The sequence below is a fragment of a genome, unplaced genomic scaffold (assembly GCF_019419815.1).
Source record: "Pyrus x bretschneideri cultivar Hongxiangsu unplaced genomic scaffold, Pyrus_bretschneideri_v1 Contig8, whole genome shotgun sequence".
Lineage (NCBI taxonomy): Eukaryota > Viridiplantae > Streptophyta > Magnoliopsida > Rosales > Rosaceae > Pyrus > Pyrus x bretschneideri.
In genome coordinates, this window is record NW_025999820.1 from 8,886,773 (window position 1) to 8,902,812 (window position 16,040).

General features: G+C 36.4%; 2 protein-coding genes across 4 annotated transcripts; one reads left to right on the forward strand and one right to left on the reverse strand.

The window, feature by feature from the left end:
* Positions 1 to 2,578: 2,578 nt before the first annotated feature.
* On the reverse strand, positions 2,579 to 5,329 carry LOC103936703 (CSC1-like protein At4g35870). Its single transcript, XM_009346556.3, has one exon. The coding sequence runs from the start codon at positions 5,107 to 5,109 to the stop codon at positions 2,665 to 2,667; it is 2,445 nt and encodes an 814-aa protein (XP_009344831.2). The 5' UTR covers positions 5,110 to 5,329; the 3' UTR covers positions 2,579 to 2,664.
* A 6,827-nt stretch (positions 5,330 to 12,156) lies between these two features.
* On the forward strand, positions 12,157 to 15,591 carry LOC103936702 (probable protein phosphatase 2C 46). 3 transcript variants are annotated; one of them, XM_009346552.3, is made up of 5 exons: positions 12,157 to 12,512; positions 12,975 to 13,388; positions 13,625 to 13,992; positions 14,585 to 14,821; positions 15,078 to 15,591. In XM_009346552.3, exons 2-5 carry the CDS (start codon positions 13,070 to 13,072, stop codon positions 15,336 to 15,338), a joined length of 1,185 nt encoding a protein of 394 aa, XP_009344827.2. In that variant the 5' UTR covers positions 12,157 to 12,512; positions 12,975 to 13,069; the 3' UTR covers positions 15,339 to 15,591. The 3 variants fall into 3 exon arrangements, with proteins under 3 accessions (XP_009344827.2, XP_009344830.2, XP_048431499.1); XM_009346555.3 differs by lacking the exon at positions 12,157 to 12,512 and adding an exon at positions 12,584 to 12,862; XM_048575542.1 differs by lacking the exon at positions 12,157 to 12,512 and having other exon boundaries at positions 12,877 to 13,388.
* Positions 15,592 to 16,040: the final 449 nt, after the last annotated feature.

The following is a 16,040-nucleotide window of genomic DNA, read 5'->3' on the forward strand; positions in this document are numbered from 1 at the left end:
ACTACAAAAAAAATGAACCTGAAATTTTTTCAGGACCCAATCCTCCAATTCTTCTTCTTCCAAGAAATTGGGGACACAATTGTTGTGAGGATATGTCACACTGGAGAGGCAGAGGTTGTACTAAAACTAAATTTATCTGAGAGCTTTGTTCTTGTAAGTGGAGGGAGAAGCTCCATCTGATGAAGGAACTGCACATCATGAACCAAAGGGTTGTGTGTTCTTCCTGGTGGAGAGCCTGAGTAGCATGCCGGTGAGCATTTCGTGCACACATACTCCCTTCCATCAGGGCTGTCTCTGAGATTTTGGAGACACTGTACGAAATTTATGAAAGGGCCCCTCCTTAAGATAGTTTTAAAAAAGGTAGGACAATGTATTGACGCTAGAAAATAATCGCTAAATCAAAACAAAGTTTAGCACTCATTGATTGCAAGTTTAAAAATGTCATTAATAATAAGTAAAAAGAGCTACAAATATAATGTTCACTAAATAATCAAAAGGAATTCAATATTAAACAACCAAACAAGAAAAAAAAAACTTAAAAATTTCTAACTTTAAAGTTTCACTTGTATACATAACATTATTATATAATAAAATTGAAAAAAGAACACCATTTTTAAGGTGTTACAAAGGAAAAAAAAATATGTTTATAAGGAGTGCACAATGAAATAATGCTAACAAAAACAATTTTTAAATATAGAACATTATTGCATAACAAAATCAATTTTTAAATATAAAACATTATTACATATAAATATTAGATTAGATAACAAAAATTTTGGGAGCCCCTTCAAATTCGGGGCCTTGTGCGACTACACCTTTCGCGCCCCCTCTGCCTTCCATCATATATTTCATGCATGATTAGAATTCGAAAAACACAAGATAGTACTCATTTTGGTCATGAATGAAATCATGGTGTTCAAATTTCGGGCATGACTGGGATTGCTTAAGTAAGAAGTACTTTTGTTTATAAGCGTTTTTTAAAAGACACATTTATTAAAAACGCGTTGGAATTTTTATTAAAATTTTAGTACTTTTAATTTTTTGATTACGCATTGATAAAAACACTTTTAACCATTTTAGAAGCATTCTCAACTAAACATACAGGATAGACGGCAATGGTTGAAAAAGCAAAATAACAATAAAGGAGCATGAATGCTAACCTTTTCACTGATCATATTCAGAACCCCACTTCTCTCGTCGGAATTTTTTTGGCTGGTCACAAAAAATAAACACAAAGGAGCCGTTACATCTTCAAACATATGATTTTAAGTAGGCAGTGATTTCCGCATTCTCGTTTTCTCCTTTTGAACTCCCCTCCTTGTTTCCGCCCTTCATTCTCTTTCGATATTTTGAATCCAATGACTAAAAAAAAGAGAGGATTCCATGGGAAGAAAGGGGAGAGCGAAAATCACTTTCCTTTGAAACCAACCCGACAAAAACAAGAAAACCCTGATGAAACCTGTGCTTGTTACATCATATAGGGTTGAGGAACTCATGCATAGCAGGGCCAGGTCTTCGAGGCTTAGGGCAAAGAGGCTGGGCATTGCCTGCAGAGTTTGCCTCGGCAGCAGAACCAGAACCCAGAAGAAGATTGCTGCTTTTCTTCACGCCTAATTGGTGCATAATTTGTTCCACCAAAAAACACAACAAACAAGAAGAAAGAAAGAAAATCGAAGTCACAGGCAGTAGAAAAACAAACGATTAACTTGTGACTGAAAAATTTCAACTGTTGCCCTATTTACTTACCCTCATTGAAATGGTATATGAGAACCTGCCCCTTTTATTTAAATATTAGCCACACATTTAAAACACAAAGAGAGAGAGAGAGAGAGAGAGAGAGAGAGAGAGGTGAGTGAGAAAATAGTGAGAAGTGGAGCCACATTTTGGTTGGAGACTTGGTTCAACTGTGTAAGTATGGGAGGAGTAGAGGGTTGGCCAAGAGTGGAGTTAGGGTAAGTCTTGGCTTTTGATCTCCTCATATTCCACTACTTCCCTTCTTTGTCTACGGATTTTTTGGTGCTCTATCTCCATAATATTGAACCATTCTTTTTCTCATCCAATTTTTATGACCATATTGCAAAATTCCATGTTGTTTGGAGGGCGTCTTATCCCTACGGTCCTTTTCCCAACTTTTAGCATCGACGGGCTGGAATTAGATTGTCGTCGTGAGTTTGTTTTGTAGTTCTTATTTTCCTCGTCGAAAAAAAGTTGTGATGGTAACCAGAATCAAAGTTACGGTGGTTACAAAAAGGCTACAATACACGGCACTTAAAGTCATTGGATCCAATTCCAGAGTAAGATTTAAAGGCTCTAAGTGCTGGAGTATTGTAGATCTAAGGGCTCTAAGTCCAGAGTTAGATCTAAGGACTCTAGGTCACCACACTTCTCTTTATTCACTCAACAAAATGATATCTTACCAAATTTATCCTTTTCCAAACTTCACACAAAACAATGAGAAAACGAAAAAATTTAATCAGGGATGTCCCAAATTAATAACGCAACTTCATGTGTCTTAACTTTCTCACATAGCATTGCGTTATCAATTTTTAATCCGCGACGGGTGTAGGTAAGTCCTCACTGAAAAGAAGGGCAATGGCACACTCCTCATTCTGGCAATCTAAGAAACGTATTACTGTGCAAAGTTACAAGTCAACAGATGGTGAATCATGAATAATATGTATCCCAGTCAAACTTGGGCTGTGAATACACCTCATAATCTATAGGTCCATCCACAACACTGTCTACAGTTTGTACGCCTTCCAAAAGTGCTGGATGAAGACTGTCATTCTGGGAAGGCAACAATTTATACATTACTAATACCCCAAGTGTGAATATAGCTTGCAGCTTCGTTGAGTCTCCGTGGACCGAAAAGAACAACAGCATTGCCAGCAGGAATAAATCGACGCAAAAACGCATGATGCACAGAACTGTATCCATCAACTTCCCATCATTCCCAGCAGGAAAGCCCCGGACCCTATAGACAAAGAGGAAGTTGTACTTGTCGACCACGTACCTATACCCAAAATAAATAGCACCAACGGGAACCACAAGTGGGGAGAAGGAAGAATATATGAAGGTCAGGGCGAATATCGTCAGATTGAACGCATAATATTGGGCGAAATCGAATGTCTGTTTGGGGGCAGTTGATGTTCTGTTGATTGGGTAATCAGAGAGATCATTTCCCTGCAGAGTTCTGGGAGAATCGTAAGTGTTGTCCACAATCAAGGGCCTTTCTAGACCATTTGTTTCCTGAGTTTCCAATGCGTATTCTTCACTTTGTTCCGGGACTAGCTGTAGCATGTCATTCTTCCGAAACTTTTGAATCTTCCTTTTTATCCAAGGGATTGGAGCCAATAGATCATAAGATATGCCCAGGAATGTACTTGTTATCAAGAATGCAAGAGAAGAAAGACACGATCTTGACAAAAACGAGGCACTCATGTACTGCTCAATTCTCTTGCAATCTTCTCCATCCATATAGCACCTTCCCATTTTTAAGATGGCACTCTCTAAAGATGATTCAACCAGTCCCTTAAGAAGTATAAGATTCACCAGGAAGAAACAAACCATCTTAAGAAGAGCAGCTCGTTGCTCCCCCGACACTGTAAGATGTCGCTCGAACTTGGAGAGATATGAAAGTGCTGATGGAATAACCATATACATGCTGACAAAAATAAACACATTGGGTAGAAACTGAAAGATAAGACTCCCGAGCCAGCTTGAGCTCTGCACCCAAGCAAACCACAACTGGGCATTATCCATAGCTTCCGCATTTATAATCCGCCAGGCATTTTTTAGAGCACTGATAATTGCCAGAGGAGAGCTAAAGAACAGAAGAATCAACAACAAGCATGTGTTCACCAACACTCTTCGCAATTTCAGTGAGAGCTTTGACGACCCCAAATGATTCCAATAAATATCTGTGGCCAAGGGTGCCTGCTCAACTTTCCATTGGTTTCTCTGTAAACGCAATTCCACAAGAGAAAATAATTTCCCTATCCGCCTCTTCTTCTCATGTCGAAAGTCCTGAACCGCTTTATTAGCAGTGTACACATCCTTAAACACCACAAACGCAACTCCAGCACCTAGTGCACGACCTTCTTTGTAAGCTGCCAGTTCAGTCTCCAATTCAGCTCTCCATCCCTGCAACTTTCCTAACTTCCTTTCATCGGTGTATCCCAACCTAGCCATAGTATGATACCAGAAATCCTCCACCTTTCGCCATAAATTACAAGCACAACCCCATACTCCCTCTGAAGAAGTCCTTACGTATCCACTCTCTTCACTTTCATACGGCAAGAGCCGAGAGTCAATTCGGGCAACCAACCAAGAAATTTCATGCCTAACCCTCACTAATTCCGAGGCTAATTCATCCAAAGCACACAAATCCATCGGCATTATAACCCTATAAACCTTTCCAGGATACCTATGTTGAAAATACTCATGCAGCACAGTCCCATCATTCCCTATGTTTTTCGGTATCCCCTGCACCATTATAGTAAAAATCGCCGTGGAATTCACAGTCGGGTCACTCAAATTTCCATTCCCATCCCTAATCCTAGTGATTCTCAATCTCCCTTCAATAGCAGAAATACCAAAATGCACAAGAACAACAACAACAACCACGAAAACGAAATGCACCCAAAGCAAAGCCGAACCTTTCTCAATGTGATTGATGGTCGTCTTCGAGAATTGATCCCCCAGCACAGCACTCCCAGCGTAGAGATTCAGCGGAAGCATCACAAGCACAGCCAAAACCGCCATGGACAACAGCAACCCGCAGCTGCCGCCCTCGATCAAGAGAAACTGGGCGGCGTCAGCGCCACAGTGGCGCGCAATCTCACGACACGTGGCGTGCCACACCGCGAGGAGCTTAGCGACGAGGGCAGACGGGCCGGGCATGCGGCGGTGGTCGCTGCGAAGCTTGACAAATATGAAGAAGAAAACGCAGAAGAAGGAGCCGATGGCGGAGATGTTGAGGAGGTACTGGATGTTGCCGTACCAGGCCTCGTAGGTATCGGCGCCGTCGCCGGGGGACGGCGGAGGAGAAAGAGTGTCGTTCATGGAGGGAATTGGGGAGAAGACTGAAGATTGATAAGGCGTGGCCATCGGAGGCAAGGGAAATCTAATGATTGAAGAACCAGAAATTGGGGCTTTTCTGGTGGGATTTGAGGTAATTGGGATTGAATTGGATTGGAATTTTCTTCATGTGGGGCAGAAATTAGGGTTTGGGTGGGGTTTTGCGGGGACTTGGGGTTAAGGGGAAGAAGAGGAAGATGCTGGGATTTTTTGGGGTGGAGTGTTCCATGCTGGCAAGGAATAATCGCCCAAAAAAATAATAATTATAAGCTAGAGATTTTCTTTTTTAATCATAAATAGAATAGGATTATAAAAACAATTAGTTCGTTTTAATGCATAGTTATGGTCTTGTGGTATTCTTTTTCATTTAGAAGTGAGAGGTTTTACCTTCGAATCTTGTTAATGGTAAATTCGATACCAAATTAGGTTGCTCATTGTCTGACTAAGTCAAACTCTCCCACTCCTTAGTGTAAAATATCAATGTACCAAAAGAAAACTAAGTTAAGCTTTCTTGACAAACAAGAAATTAGCTTTCGTTTGTTCTTGAAGGAAACCTAGATTAATTTGGAACACACAAATCTGATACTTGTTTTGAGGAAAAACCAAAATTGTTGGAAATAGAAGGAGAACCAAAAGTGTTGTGACATGCCAAACAATTTGTTCTATGGTGCCACTAGCTATGAACGATAAATCTTGCGTTGGCAGTTATATATCACTCGGCGTTAAAATTTTATAATATGAGTAGATGAAAAAAGTTTAATGACTTTTTGATATTCATTTGTTTTCAATTTTTACATTTTTGAAAATTAAAAACTTAAAAAAAAAAATTTAACTACTTTTAGTTAAAAATAAAAATAAAAAAATAAAAAAAAATAAAAACTGAAAACCACCAAAATTTTAAAATTTAAAACTTGGGCCAAAATTTAAATTTTTTTTTTTTAAGTACATCGATATTTTTACTAGAGAAGGGGGAGTTCGGCTAAGCCACACAATAAGCAGCCTAATTTGGTATCGAATTCGCCATCCATGAAATTCGAACCTAAGATCTTTGACTTCTAAGTGAAGAGGAATACCACCAAACTGTAGTACTTTTTTTTTTAACTGAAAAATGAAAGTAGTAGACCTAATAAGATTTTAGTTTTCAAAAAAGCAAAAATTGAAAACGGAATGATTATCAAATGATCATTAGTAAATTGTAACATGTTATAATATGAATATATTGGTAGTACCATGTGACGGTATAACAGTTTGAAAAACTTATCTTTGCGTATATTCAATTAACGATATTAATGAGGTGCGTCTCTCTCCTTCAACATATTTTCTCATGCAGTTTCTTTTATTTCTTCTCTTTGTGTAAGCATAAAACAATCCAGAGAATTGTTATTGGAAATGTGTGTAACTCTATATGATAACAAGAGTGTTAATTTAGAATTGTTATTAGTTCTGTAAAAACATTATCGATGTAGTGTTTGCATGTGTTATTTTCTTGTGTTTGTATAAATGAGAAATGCGTAATAACTATTATGGAGCGTCGATAACAACTCTTAGTTAAGAGTAACAAACTTTACAATTGTAAGTGGACTTACTTGTACAACAATAAAACGTCGTGGCAATAAAAACCTTTTTTAAAGTTCGTTAATGATATTGTTTCTGGTGATGGGCCTAAATTTTGGGCCTTTCTTGGCTGATCGAGGTCTCCAGCTGCAGGGCCACTTCTTCTCTCGTGTCTTTGGGCTTGATGAAGCAAAAGCAATATGTCCATCATCTTATTTATTTTCTTTTTCTTTTTATTATTTTAACTCTGGCCAAAATGTAAATGTATATCTAGAGGAATCAACTTATGCAGAAGAGGTTTACTGTCATTATAATGTCTTGTTTTAATAAAATAATGTCTTTTTTTAAAGAAAAAAAAAATGATTTCTGAGATTGACATAATTTATCATTTTAGTTCTTGAGATTTGTAATCGATAGAAATAGTCCATGAGTTTGTATACCGTCAATTATTTTGGTATTTCTGTGAAAAAAAATTCTATTAAATAAGAATTAAAATGACAAAAATACTCTTAATTTAATAAACAATAAGCCAAAATAATTAACAAAAATTCAGGGTAATTTGTTATTTTTCCTTATTCAACTAAGATTTTTCAAGGAATGACCAAAATGATTGACAGTGAATAAACTCAAGGACTAGTTCAATCGATTTTAAATCTCATAAACCAAAGTGAAATGTTATGCTAATCTTCAAAAACATTTAACTAAATAGTCTATTATATTTTAAATCGAGACGTCACCCTCTCTTGTTTTGTGTAAAACACTTTTTTTATTTAGAGAGTTATACATCAATCATTCTTGCTAGTGAACTTTCACCAAATACGCGTTTTAGCCTTTCGTAGCTTTTGGACTTTGAAGCGTTGCATTTGTTTTGTTCCTCTCTAATTTGACCTCTACGTACGTGTTTATCTAGCCATTTAATGACCTAAATTAACGTGTTCTTATTACTGAGCTTGAAAGCCATGAACTGTGTTGCAATTTGGAAGAATCCAAATTGACCCAATTGTTGGTTCCCAATTCCCACAAAACGAATTTTTTGTTTTCAAATCATTCTCGGTCGTCTAAAGATTGACTTCTGCCAAACATGGGTACTGTCTTTTACAACAACAGAAGAGAATTATCTTCCCTCCTAATCTATCTCCATTTTCTTCATTTCTTATTTGAACTGTTACAGTTAAATCACGTCGATATCTTATATTGATTTTTTTATAGAGCTAATAAGACAAAAAATAATGTGTGAGAGAGGAGGGGAGGGAAAAAGACGAGAATATGAGAGGAGATAATCCTACTTCTACAACAACTGCACAAAAACCTTCTAAATTACGTACCGAGATAACAAATATATAAAGTTGTATGTAGAGCAGGGCAACTAACTACACAATGAGTAACCTAATTTGATATTAAATTCACCATTAACGATATTTAAATCTAAAATTGTAATATTAAATGACTGTTACGTTCCTTTCTCAAAGTTTAAAAGATTTTTTAAGTTCGAATTCTCTATTTCCGGCTTTAGCCGTTTTAAAAAATGACTCGATCGTGTTGTCATATTTGTGTGGATTGGATTAGGATAGTTGAGATCCTAAAGAATATACCATATTTTTCAATAATTTTATTCCCATTTAAATGCTTAAAAAGAGATAAAAAAAAAAAACAATAATTAATAAAAAAGGAGACAAATGGTCGGTTTGGTCGTTTGCTTGTGATATGACTTTTCTGGTGTTTGACTGTGAACCATGGGAATTGGTCTTTTCCCTTTTAAATTCCCCAACCATAGCAACGCGTAATCTCCCTATCTCTTTTGTGACGTTTTGTCGGTGGAGTTTAAATATTTGCCCATGCAAAAACTATAAAGAGCAACATCATCACCCAACTCCAAACTACATCAGAGTCGAAGACAATAACAAAGCGTTATAACACTAATAAGATCGATTGTATGAATCTTAAAATATCACAATGTTTGGTTTTATGCTAAATTTTCCGTTAGTCTCGAGTGCTCCGTGTTTTTTTTTTTTTTTTTTTTTTTAATCTTTTGCCAAGTCATCCTAGGTTTTCCTTTCTTTTGCCACTTTGTTTTGTAATCGTAGTTTTTAACCGGAGCATCTACAACTCTTTTATCAGGCATAAATAAAACCACAGGGTTGATTTTTCAATTGCAACATCAAAATTCTAATGTAATTGTGCATTGTCACTTTCTTTTTCCTGAATGACCGAACTTTTCAATTATCTTGTAGTGTATTCTTAAATTTGTGTTGCTGCATACAAAGAATGGTTGGAATATAATAAAAGCATAAGCATCGCATGCCACATGCAGCATACAATGTTGGTGGCATGCAATGTATCATATACAATGTTAAACTAAAAAAGGAAATGTTGAAATTTTATAGTCATTAGGTTTGGTTGCTAAATGACACTTAATGATATTCATCAAATCATCGGTATTTTTGACATTACCGTTCTATACACACATAATAATCATGTCATTTCAATAATCCAAGAACTTCTTGATTCATAATTTAAAGTTTTCAGACTCATTTGAAAGTGTTTTAAAATAATTAAAAACGTTTTTAGTGAACCTATTTCTTAGTCAAAATATAAGTGAATCTTGGAAAAACATTTGAAGTATTCATCGGGAACTACCCGGAAAGAAGGGATCGAACATGGGCAAGCTCGCTTTCCTTTTTGGGGATGGTGAAAGTGGACAAAACAGACTCGACCGACGATACAGATAAATATGAGATGCTCGATAGAGATTTCTTATATTGGAGAGTCATATGATGTGGTCTGCAACGTATCAAATACGTTGTTGTTTAGAGACATTTGAATATACTATAACAACTCTTATATATGAAATATAGACCACCAAACTTGGATAAAAACACAAATAATTGTACTTAAAATGCATCTTTGCCTGTAAAATGTTTATTTGGGATATTCATCAGCATATATGCTCAAACGACAACCTAGCCTTGTCGGTTTTTTTTTTTTTTTTTTTTTTTTTTTTTTTTCCAACTAAAATTTCATTCATAGAAGAAAGTATGACAGAGATAAGAACCTAGGAGCCCAACAAATTGGCATGGTAAGAAATTGAAATATAACTTTTCGAATGAGGATTATTCAATCACATTCGTTCATTGTATATTGTACAACTAGAAATCATTGTAAATCTTTTTATTTAAAATTAAATATAAACAGTACCTGATAAAAACTAACCGCACGATTTACGATGAACGGATGTGATTGGAGGATCCCATAATGTTCAAAGAGAATCTGAAGAGAATCCTCGTTCTAACTTTTTAGCGAAAGAAATATACAACACTACATATCTAATTAAAGAGGTAAAGATACAAAAAATAATAAACTACAACATGGCGTAAGGAGCACAAAAGCCCCATTAACTATACAAGATGGCCCGAGCAAACAAGTAGACTACGACCGCCAACATTATATGGCAACACCATTATGACCACCCCGAATATTGACCAAACCCCGCCACCACAACGAAGCAAACCAGGAGCACCGCTGATACCATTGCACCTAGCTTTGTTGTTTGCCATGCTAGGGTTGGAATCTTAGGGTAGACAAATCAATAAAACAAAAGAAAACTAACGAAAAATCTCAAAGAAAAATCTTTAATTTTAATGAAAAATAATAAATAAAAATGTAGTGAATAGTACAAAATAACATAAAAATATGATGTTTCGTTAAAAATAAATAAAACCCCGCCACCACAACGAAGCAAACCAGGAGCACCGCTGATACCATTGCACCTAGCTTTGTTGTTTGCCATGCTAGGGTTGGAATCTTAGGGTAGACAAATCAATAAAACAAAAGAAAACTAACGAAAAATCTCAAAGAAAAATCTTTAATTTTAATGAAAAATAATAAATAAAAATGTAGTGAATAGTACAAAATAACATAAAAATATGATGTTTCGTTAAAAATAAATAATATTAAAAGTGTTTCGTTAAAATTCTCATAAAATAAACCATAAAAATAAAAATTGTTTGGTCGGGAATTGGCGCCATAACTTGCGACAATGGGTTTTTAAATGTATACATGTTGTTCAATATTGGGCACAAATTTAATAAAATCCAGATTCTATTAATATTATTATTTTTATAATATTATTTACGTTCAACTCTCTAGAACTCCATAAAATGATTGCCACTTTCTCGTGATTGTGTGAGGACACATGTCCTGCAGGCAGTTGAGGCAGGGACACGTATGCAAACAATCACAAGGTCACAGACACAAACCATCTTCAAGAATCAAAATTGTGGTGGGAATTTGGGAGGGTGTTGCCCTTAAATAATACTCAAAACAAACACGCAACAAAGTTGAATAATAAACACCACTAGTCTCCAAACAATGTGTTTGCAAATAACAAACACACACACACATATATATATATATATATTTTATCTTTTGGAATATTGTGTAATGTTTAAGATGATTGAGTGGTGCATTTCTGAGATTTGTAAAGTACGTGCTACTGCTATGTATTTGAATTTTAAAACTGAGCAATCGAATAATACTTTTAGCTATTTTCTAAGTATTTTCATGGAAAAATAACATATTACTACAAGAAATAACATGTCAACCATACCACACAAGCGATCTTTTGAAAGAGAAAATGACATACTTTAAATGGATAGAAAGAGAAAGGACTTTTTGAAATGTAATACTCATTGAAAAGTAAAATTTTTGATATTTTATTTGAATATATAGATGAAAAATGAAAGGGAAAATTTTTTACTTCTGAATTTTGGATCTTCTTGTTGTATAAACTTTTGATTTGGTAAGTTAAAACGTACTTGGAATTTTGAGAATTGAGTTATGTTTAAATTTTAAGTGGAATTGAAACTTACACACCTAAAGTAAATTCAGATGCTTGTATTGTGCTAAAAGTACGAATGAAACTCTCAATTTGACGAAATAATTGACAAAGTTAATGGTCAACGGTGTAAATTGGGCAGAAGAGATTTATCGCAATGACGGAAAGTAATTATGCCTATGCACTCTACTATGAGTTCGATCAATTGCTAAATTTTTAAGAGTAATGTTAGGTAGATCAACTTTTTATACCAAATTTTCAAACCATATAATATGTTATCAATAGAAAATAAGCACGTTAATCAAACATTAAGTAATAATTCAATCATCAACAATCACGTTATATGATTTATAAAATTTGATATAAATAATTAGTCTTCCTAATGTTACTCACTTTTTATATCTCAATTGGGCAGACAAAATTTAAAATTATTTGATAATTAAATTTTTTTTTATTAAATAATAAATTTTGTTAAATTAAATTATTCGATAATTTAGATTCCGAAGCAAATAATAGCTTTTCTGTTTTATATTTTCATAATTTTCAATTAAAAATATTAAATCATTGTCCCTCTTTCTATCTACTTTCTCTTTCTTTGGTTCTATGTGGAGCCCATTGCTGCCCGTATGCATTGCTGGCTTTCCCATCGCTTTGGTGGCTTTTCTTTCAGTGGGGCTTTTGTGTGCTGAGAAAAAAAGAAAAAGAAATAAAAAGGTGTTTCAGTTCGTTCAATCACAGTGATTGAAAGCTCCTCCCCTGTCAAGTAAAATCAATCTCTATCTTCCTCCTCCTCCTACACCCTTTTGCGTCACCCACAGGAAAAATCCCAAATCAGAAAAACCCCGAAAGACTTGAGAAATTTGCTTCAAACACCAACAAAAGAGACCCCAATCGAAAAACCCTTTTGCCCACAGTTTTCAAGTTTGATGGATCTGCAGATCTAACACGTATAAACCCACATGTATTGCTCTGTTTCTTTTAGATCTCCGTCGTTTTCACCAGTCAAGGTTCAGTAGCTGACATCAAAACTGCCTAATTTTGCACTGTGAGTTGATTTTTCTTGGTTTTTACTCTCTGATATGTTGTTTTTGCTATTGGGTAATCAAAAAGTTTAGTAATTTGTTGTTGGGTAATCAGAAAGTTTGGTAATTTGTTAGTGGGTAATGGTAAAGTTGCTTTGCGTGTGTAGAGATAATTGTGTGGTGGAAGTTTGGTGTGTAGAGTAGTGGTAGAGCAGCTGTGACTGTCACTATTTTCCCAAAACTGTGTGTTGGTTGTGTTGCTATCTTTGTTTTCAAGCTAGTATTTATAGCAGAAATGCAGATGGGGTTGATATTTCGGACCTGATTTTGTTTTATCATGTATTGAATGAGCCTGTTAACTAAAATTTACTTTGTAAAGTCTGATCCTTTGGTTAAGTTTGTGATGAATTTTGATTAACTGGGTTTTTATATTCCTGTTTTAATTGATTGGTTTCGGGTTTTATAGTCGATTTTTTGGTCTTCAGGAGAGGAAGCCGGTGTGGTGGGGTCTTGGTTGTGAAAGGTATTGCATCCATTTTGGATGTGGAAGCATTCGAGGCTGGCCCAGGTGAAATGAGGGATGTTATCAAGGTTGATGAACTTTCTGAGGGCCTGTTGGCTGCCTTCCTTGGACCAGTATGGACACGCAGGTTCAGATGCAGCTGGCAGACAAGACGGGCTACTTTGGTACAAAGACCTTGGGCAGCACATGAATGGTGAATTTTCAATGGCTGTTGTGCAGGCCAATAATTTGCTCGAGGATCAAAGCCAGGTTGAGTCTGGTCCCCTGAGCTCGCTCGAGTCTGGCCCGTATGGCACCTTTTTCGGAATATATGACGGTCATGGTGGTCCTGAGACCTCACGTTACATCAATGATCACCTATTCCAGCATCTAAAAAGTAAACTACATCATCCTAGTCCCAAATGAACTTTTTAGCGTAGAAGTGTTTGTGGGGGGAAATAAATTTGATTCGCTCAAACCAGTCCATGTTAGGAATAGGATTCATTATCCCAGAATTAAATGAAGCTCCTTACTACAGTTCAGGGGATATGTATTATCTATTTCTCATTGATGATTTTTTAAGATTGAAATGAAGTCATTGCTGATGATTCTGTTAATCTTTTTTATATTCAGGGTTCACTTCAGAGCAACAGTCCATGTCAGTAGACGTGATACGGAAAGCATATCAAGCCACAGAAGAGGGGTTCCTCTCTGTTGTTACCAAACAATGGCCTATGAAACCCCAAATTGCAGCTGTTGGATCTTGTTGCCTTGCTGGTGTGATTTGTGGTGGCACCCTTTACATTGCCAACGTTGGCGATTCCCGTGCTGTTCTGGGGAGAGTTATGAAGGCTACTGGGGAGGTTCGTGCCATCCAGTTGTCATCAGAGCACAATGTGGCCATAGAATCTGTCAGACGGGAGATGCATTCTTTGCACCCCGATGACTCACATATTGTAGTTTTAAAGCATAATGTATGGCGCGTGAAGGGCTTGATACAGGTAACTCAATTGCGTTAGTTTCTCAAATTATTCATGACAGATTCTATGATTCCTGGTAAAGTGCTTTTTTTCCTATTTCCTAAGCTAATTCAGTATTGACTCATTTAATTGTTGAAGAAGAACATGGGAATGACTAAGGCAGTTTGGACTATTGGATAGAGAACTGTGGTTTCGAATAGAACAAAACTCTGTTAATATCCACCGTTCCAAGGGACTAAGATGTTGGTTTTATGTTGGGTACTTAGACCTTTGAGCTACTACATAGGCTTGTAGGCTAATGTTTATTTTCATTTAAAGAATAAAGATTTCATTTGGTAATTATCCAACATGATTCATGGTGGGATAATACCTGGCCTGAGAGTGATTCAAATTTCAAGCAGTGATAAATTTTGGTTCTTTTTTGGGGTTGGAGTAGAGCTGAAATGACCGAGCACATGCTGGGTGTTACTGAGTTTCGTGGTTATAATCATAAGTGGCATTTTCTTTTCAAAGATAACTTAATTTTTGGCGTTTAATGAATCACAATTTATGGTTCTTAATTGAATATTTGGTTGTTATTTATATTAAGGGTAAATATATTTTTCTTCTGCAGGTTTCTAGATCTATTGGCGATGTATATCTTAAAAAGCCTGAATTTAACAGGGAGCCTTTATATGCTAAGTTTCGCTTGCGCGAACCTTTTAAAAGGCCAATTTTAAGCTCTGAACCATCGATCTCTGTACATGAACTTCAACCGCACGATCAATTTCTCATACTTGCTTCTGATGGGCTGTGGGAGCACCTCACCAACCAGGGGGCAGTTGATATTGTTCAAAATCACCCACACAGCGTAATTTACTCATCTCGACAGTTCTATTTCGTTTAACATGTTGGAATAACTAGTTACATGGTGGGCTATATTTGGTCTCTGTGCCAAATGGGCAAGTGGCCTTTGAGGAGGATATAAATGCTCGTATCCATAGGATCGAGTTTATGACTACTAATACAGGAGCACCAAAGATTAGTGTCGAATTGTATATCAAACACCATATTGCGAGTGGTCTAAAAGAGAAGGAACATGATTTTACTTGCTTCTTGTTTTTCAGGGAAGTGCTCGGAGGCTTGTGAAAACTGCCTTGCAGGAAGCAGCTAAGAAAAGAGAAATGAGATACTCAGACTTGAAGAAAATAGAGCGTGGTGTCCGCCGGCATTTCCACGACGACATAACAGTGATAGTCCTATTCCTTGACTCGAACCTTGTGAGCAAAGCCAGCTCAACGAGAGGTCCTACTTTGTCCGTGAGAGGAGCCGGTGTTCATATACCATCAAAAACTCTTGCCCCATGTTCCACACCCATGGATAGCTGATGGGAGCCAGGTCATATAATATTGTATCTATTGTTGAGTCCTTCTGAGAACTCCAGTGAACCGTCAGCTTGTACATCCGAAGAGACAAGGGAAGGTGCAGTCAATTTTTTTTCACTGTACAATGTAACAATTAACTTGAACATGTAATTTATTTTTAGTTTATGAGATATTGAGCAGAGGTATAAAAGAAAGAATAAAAAAAATGTAGAGCTTCAAAGGTGACAGGCACATAAAGATTCTTTCTTGTGGACAATCTTCTCTTTGATTTTTCTCTTTCGGGATTTTCTAGTATGCTTCGGTGTATGGTAGAATTTTTTCGGTTTTCTTCAACTTCGTTGTAGAGTTTTTGGGACATGTAAATCATGCGTGGAAGGACACCTTGGAAATGGAAAATCTCTACATGCTGATTGCTTGTACGTTTTCTTTGAATTCTGAAATTGTCTGGATGGCCTGAGTGCAACGTAGAGCTTCTTGAATCCTGAACGAGGGGTTTGTTGGGGTGACGTCCGCATATACTTTATCTTACAACTAGAACCTAGTTTACCGTCACGTGGCACCTCAGTCTATTATCATAAGGCCATGTATTAGTGACGTAGGATGTCACAAAGTCGATGAACTTGCTCCATGCAAGTCTCTTCTAAATGGGAGAAGAGGAGCACGCACTTCCTTACACCTCCTGGTATGACAATGTTACAAAATCGG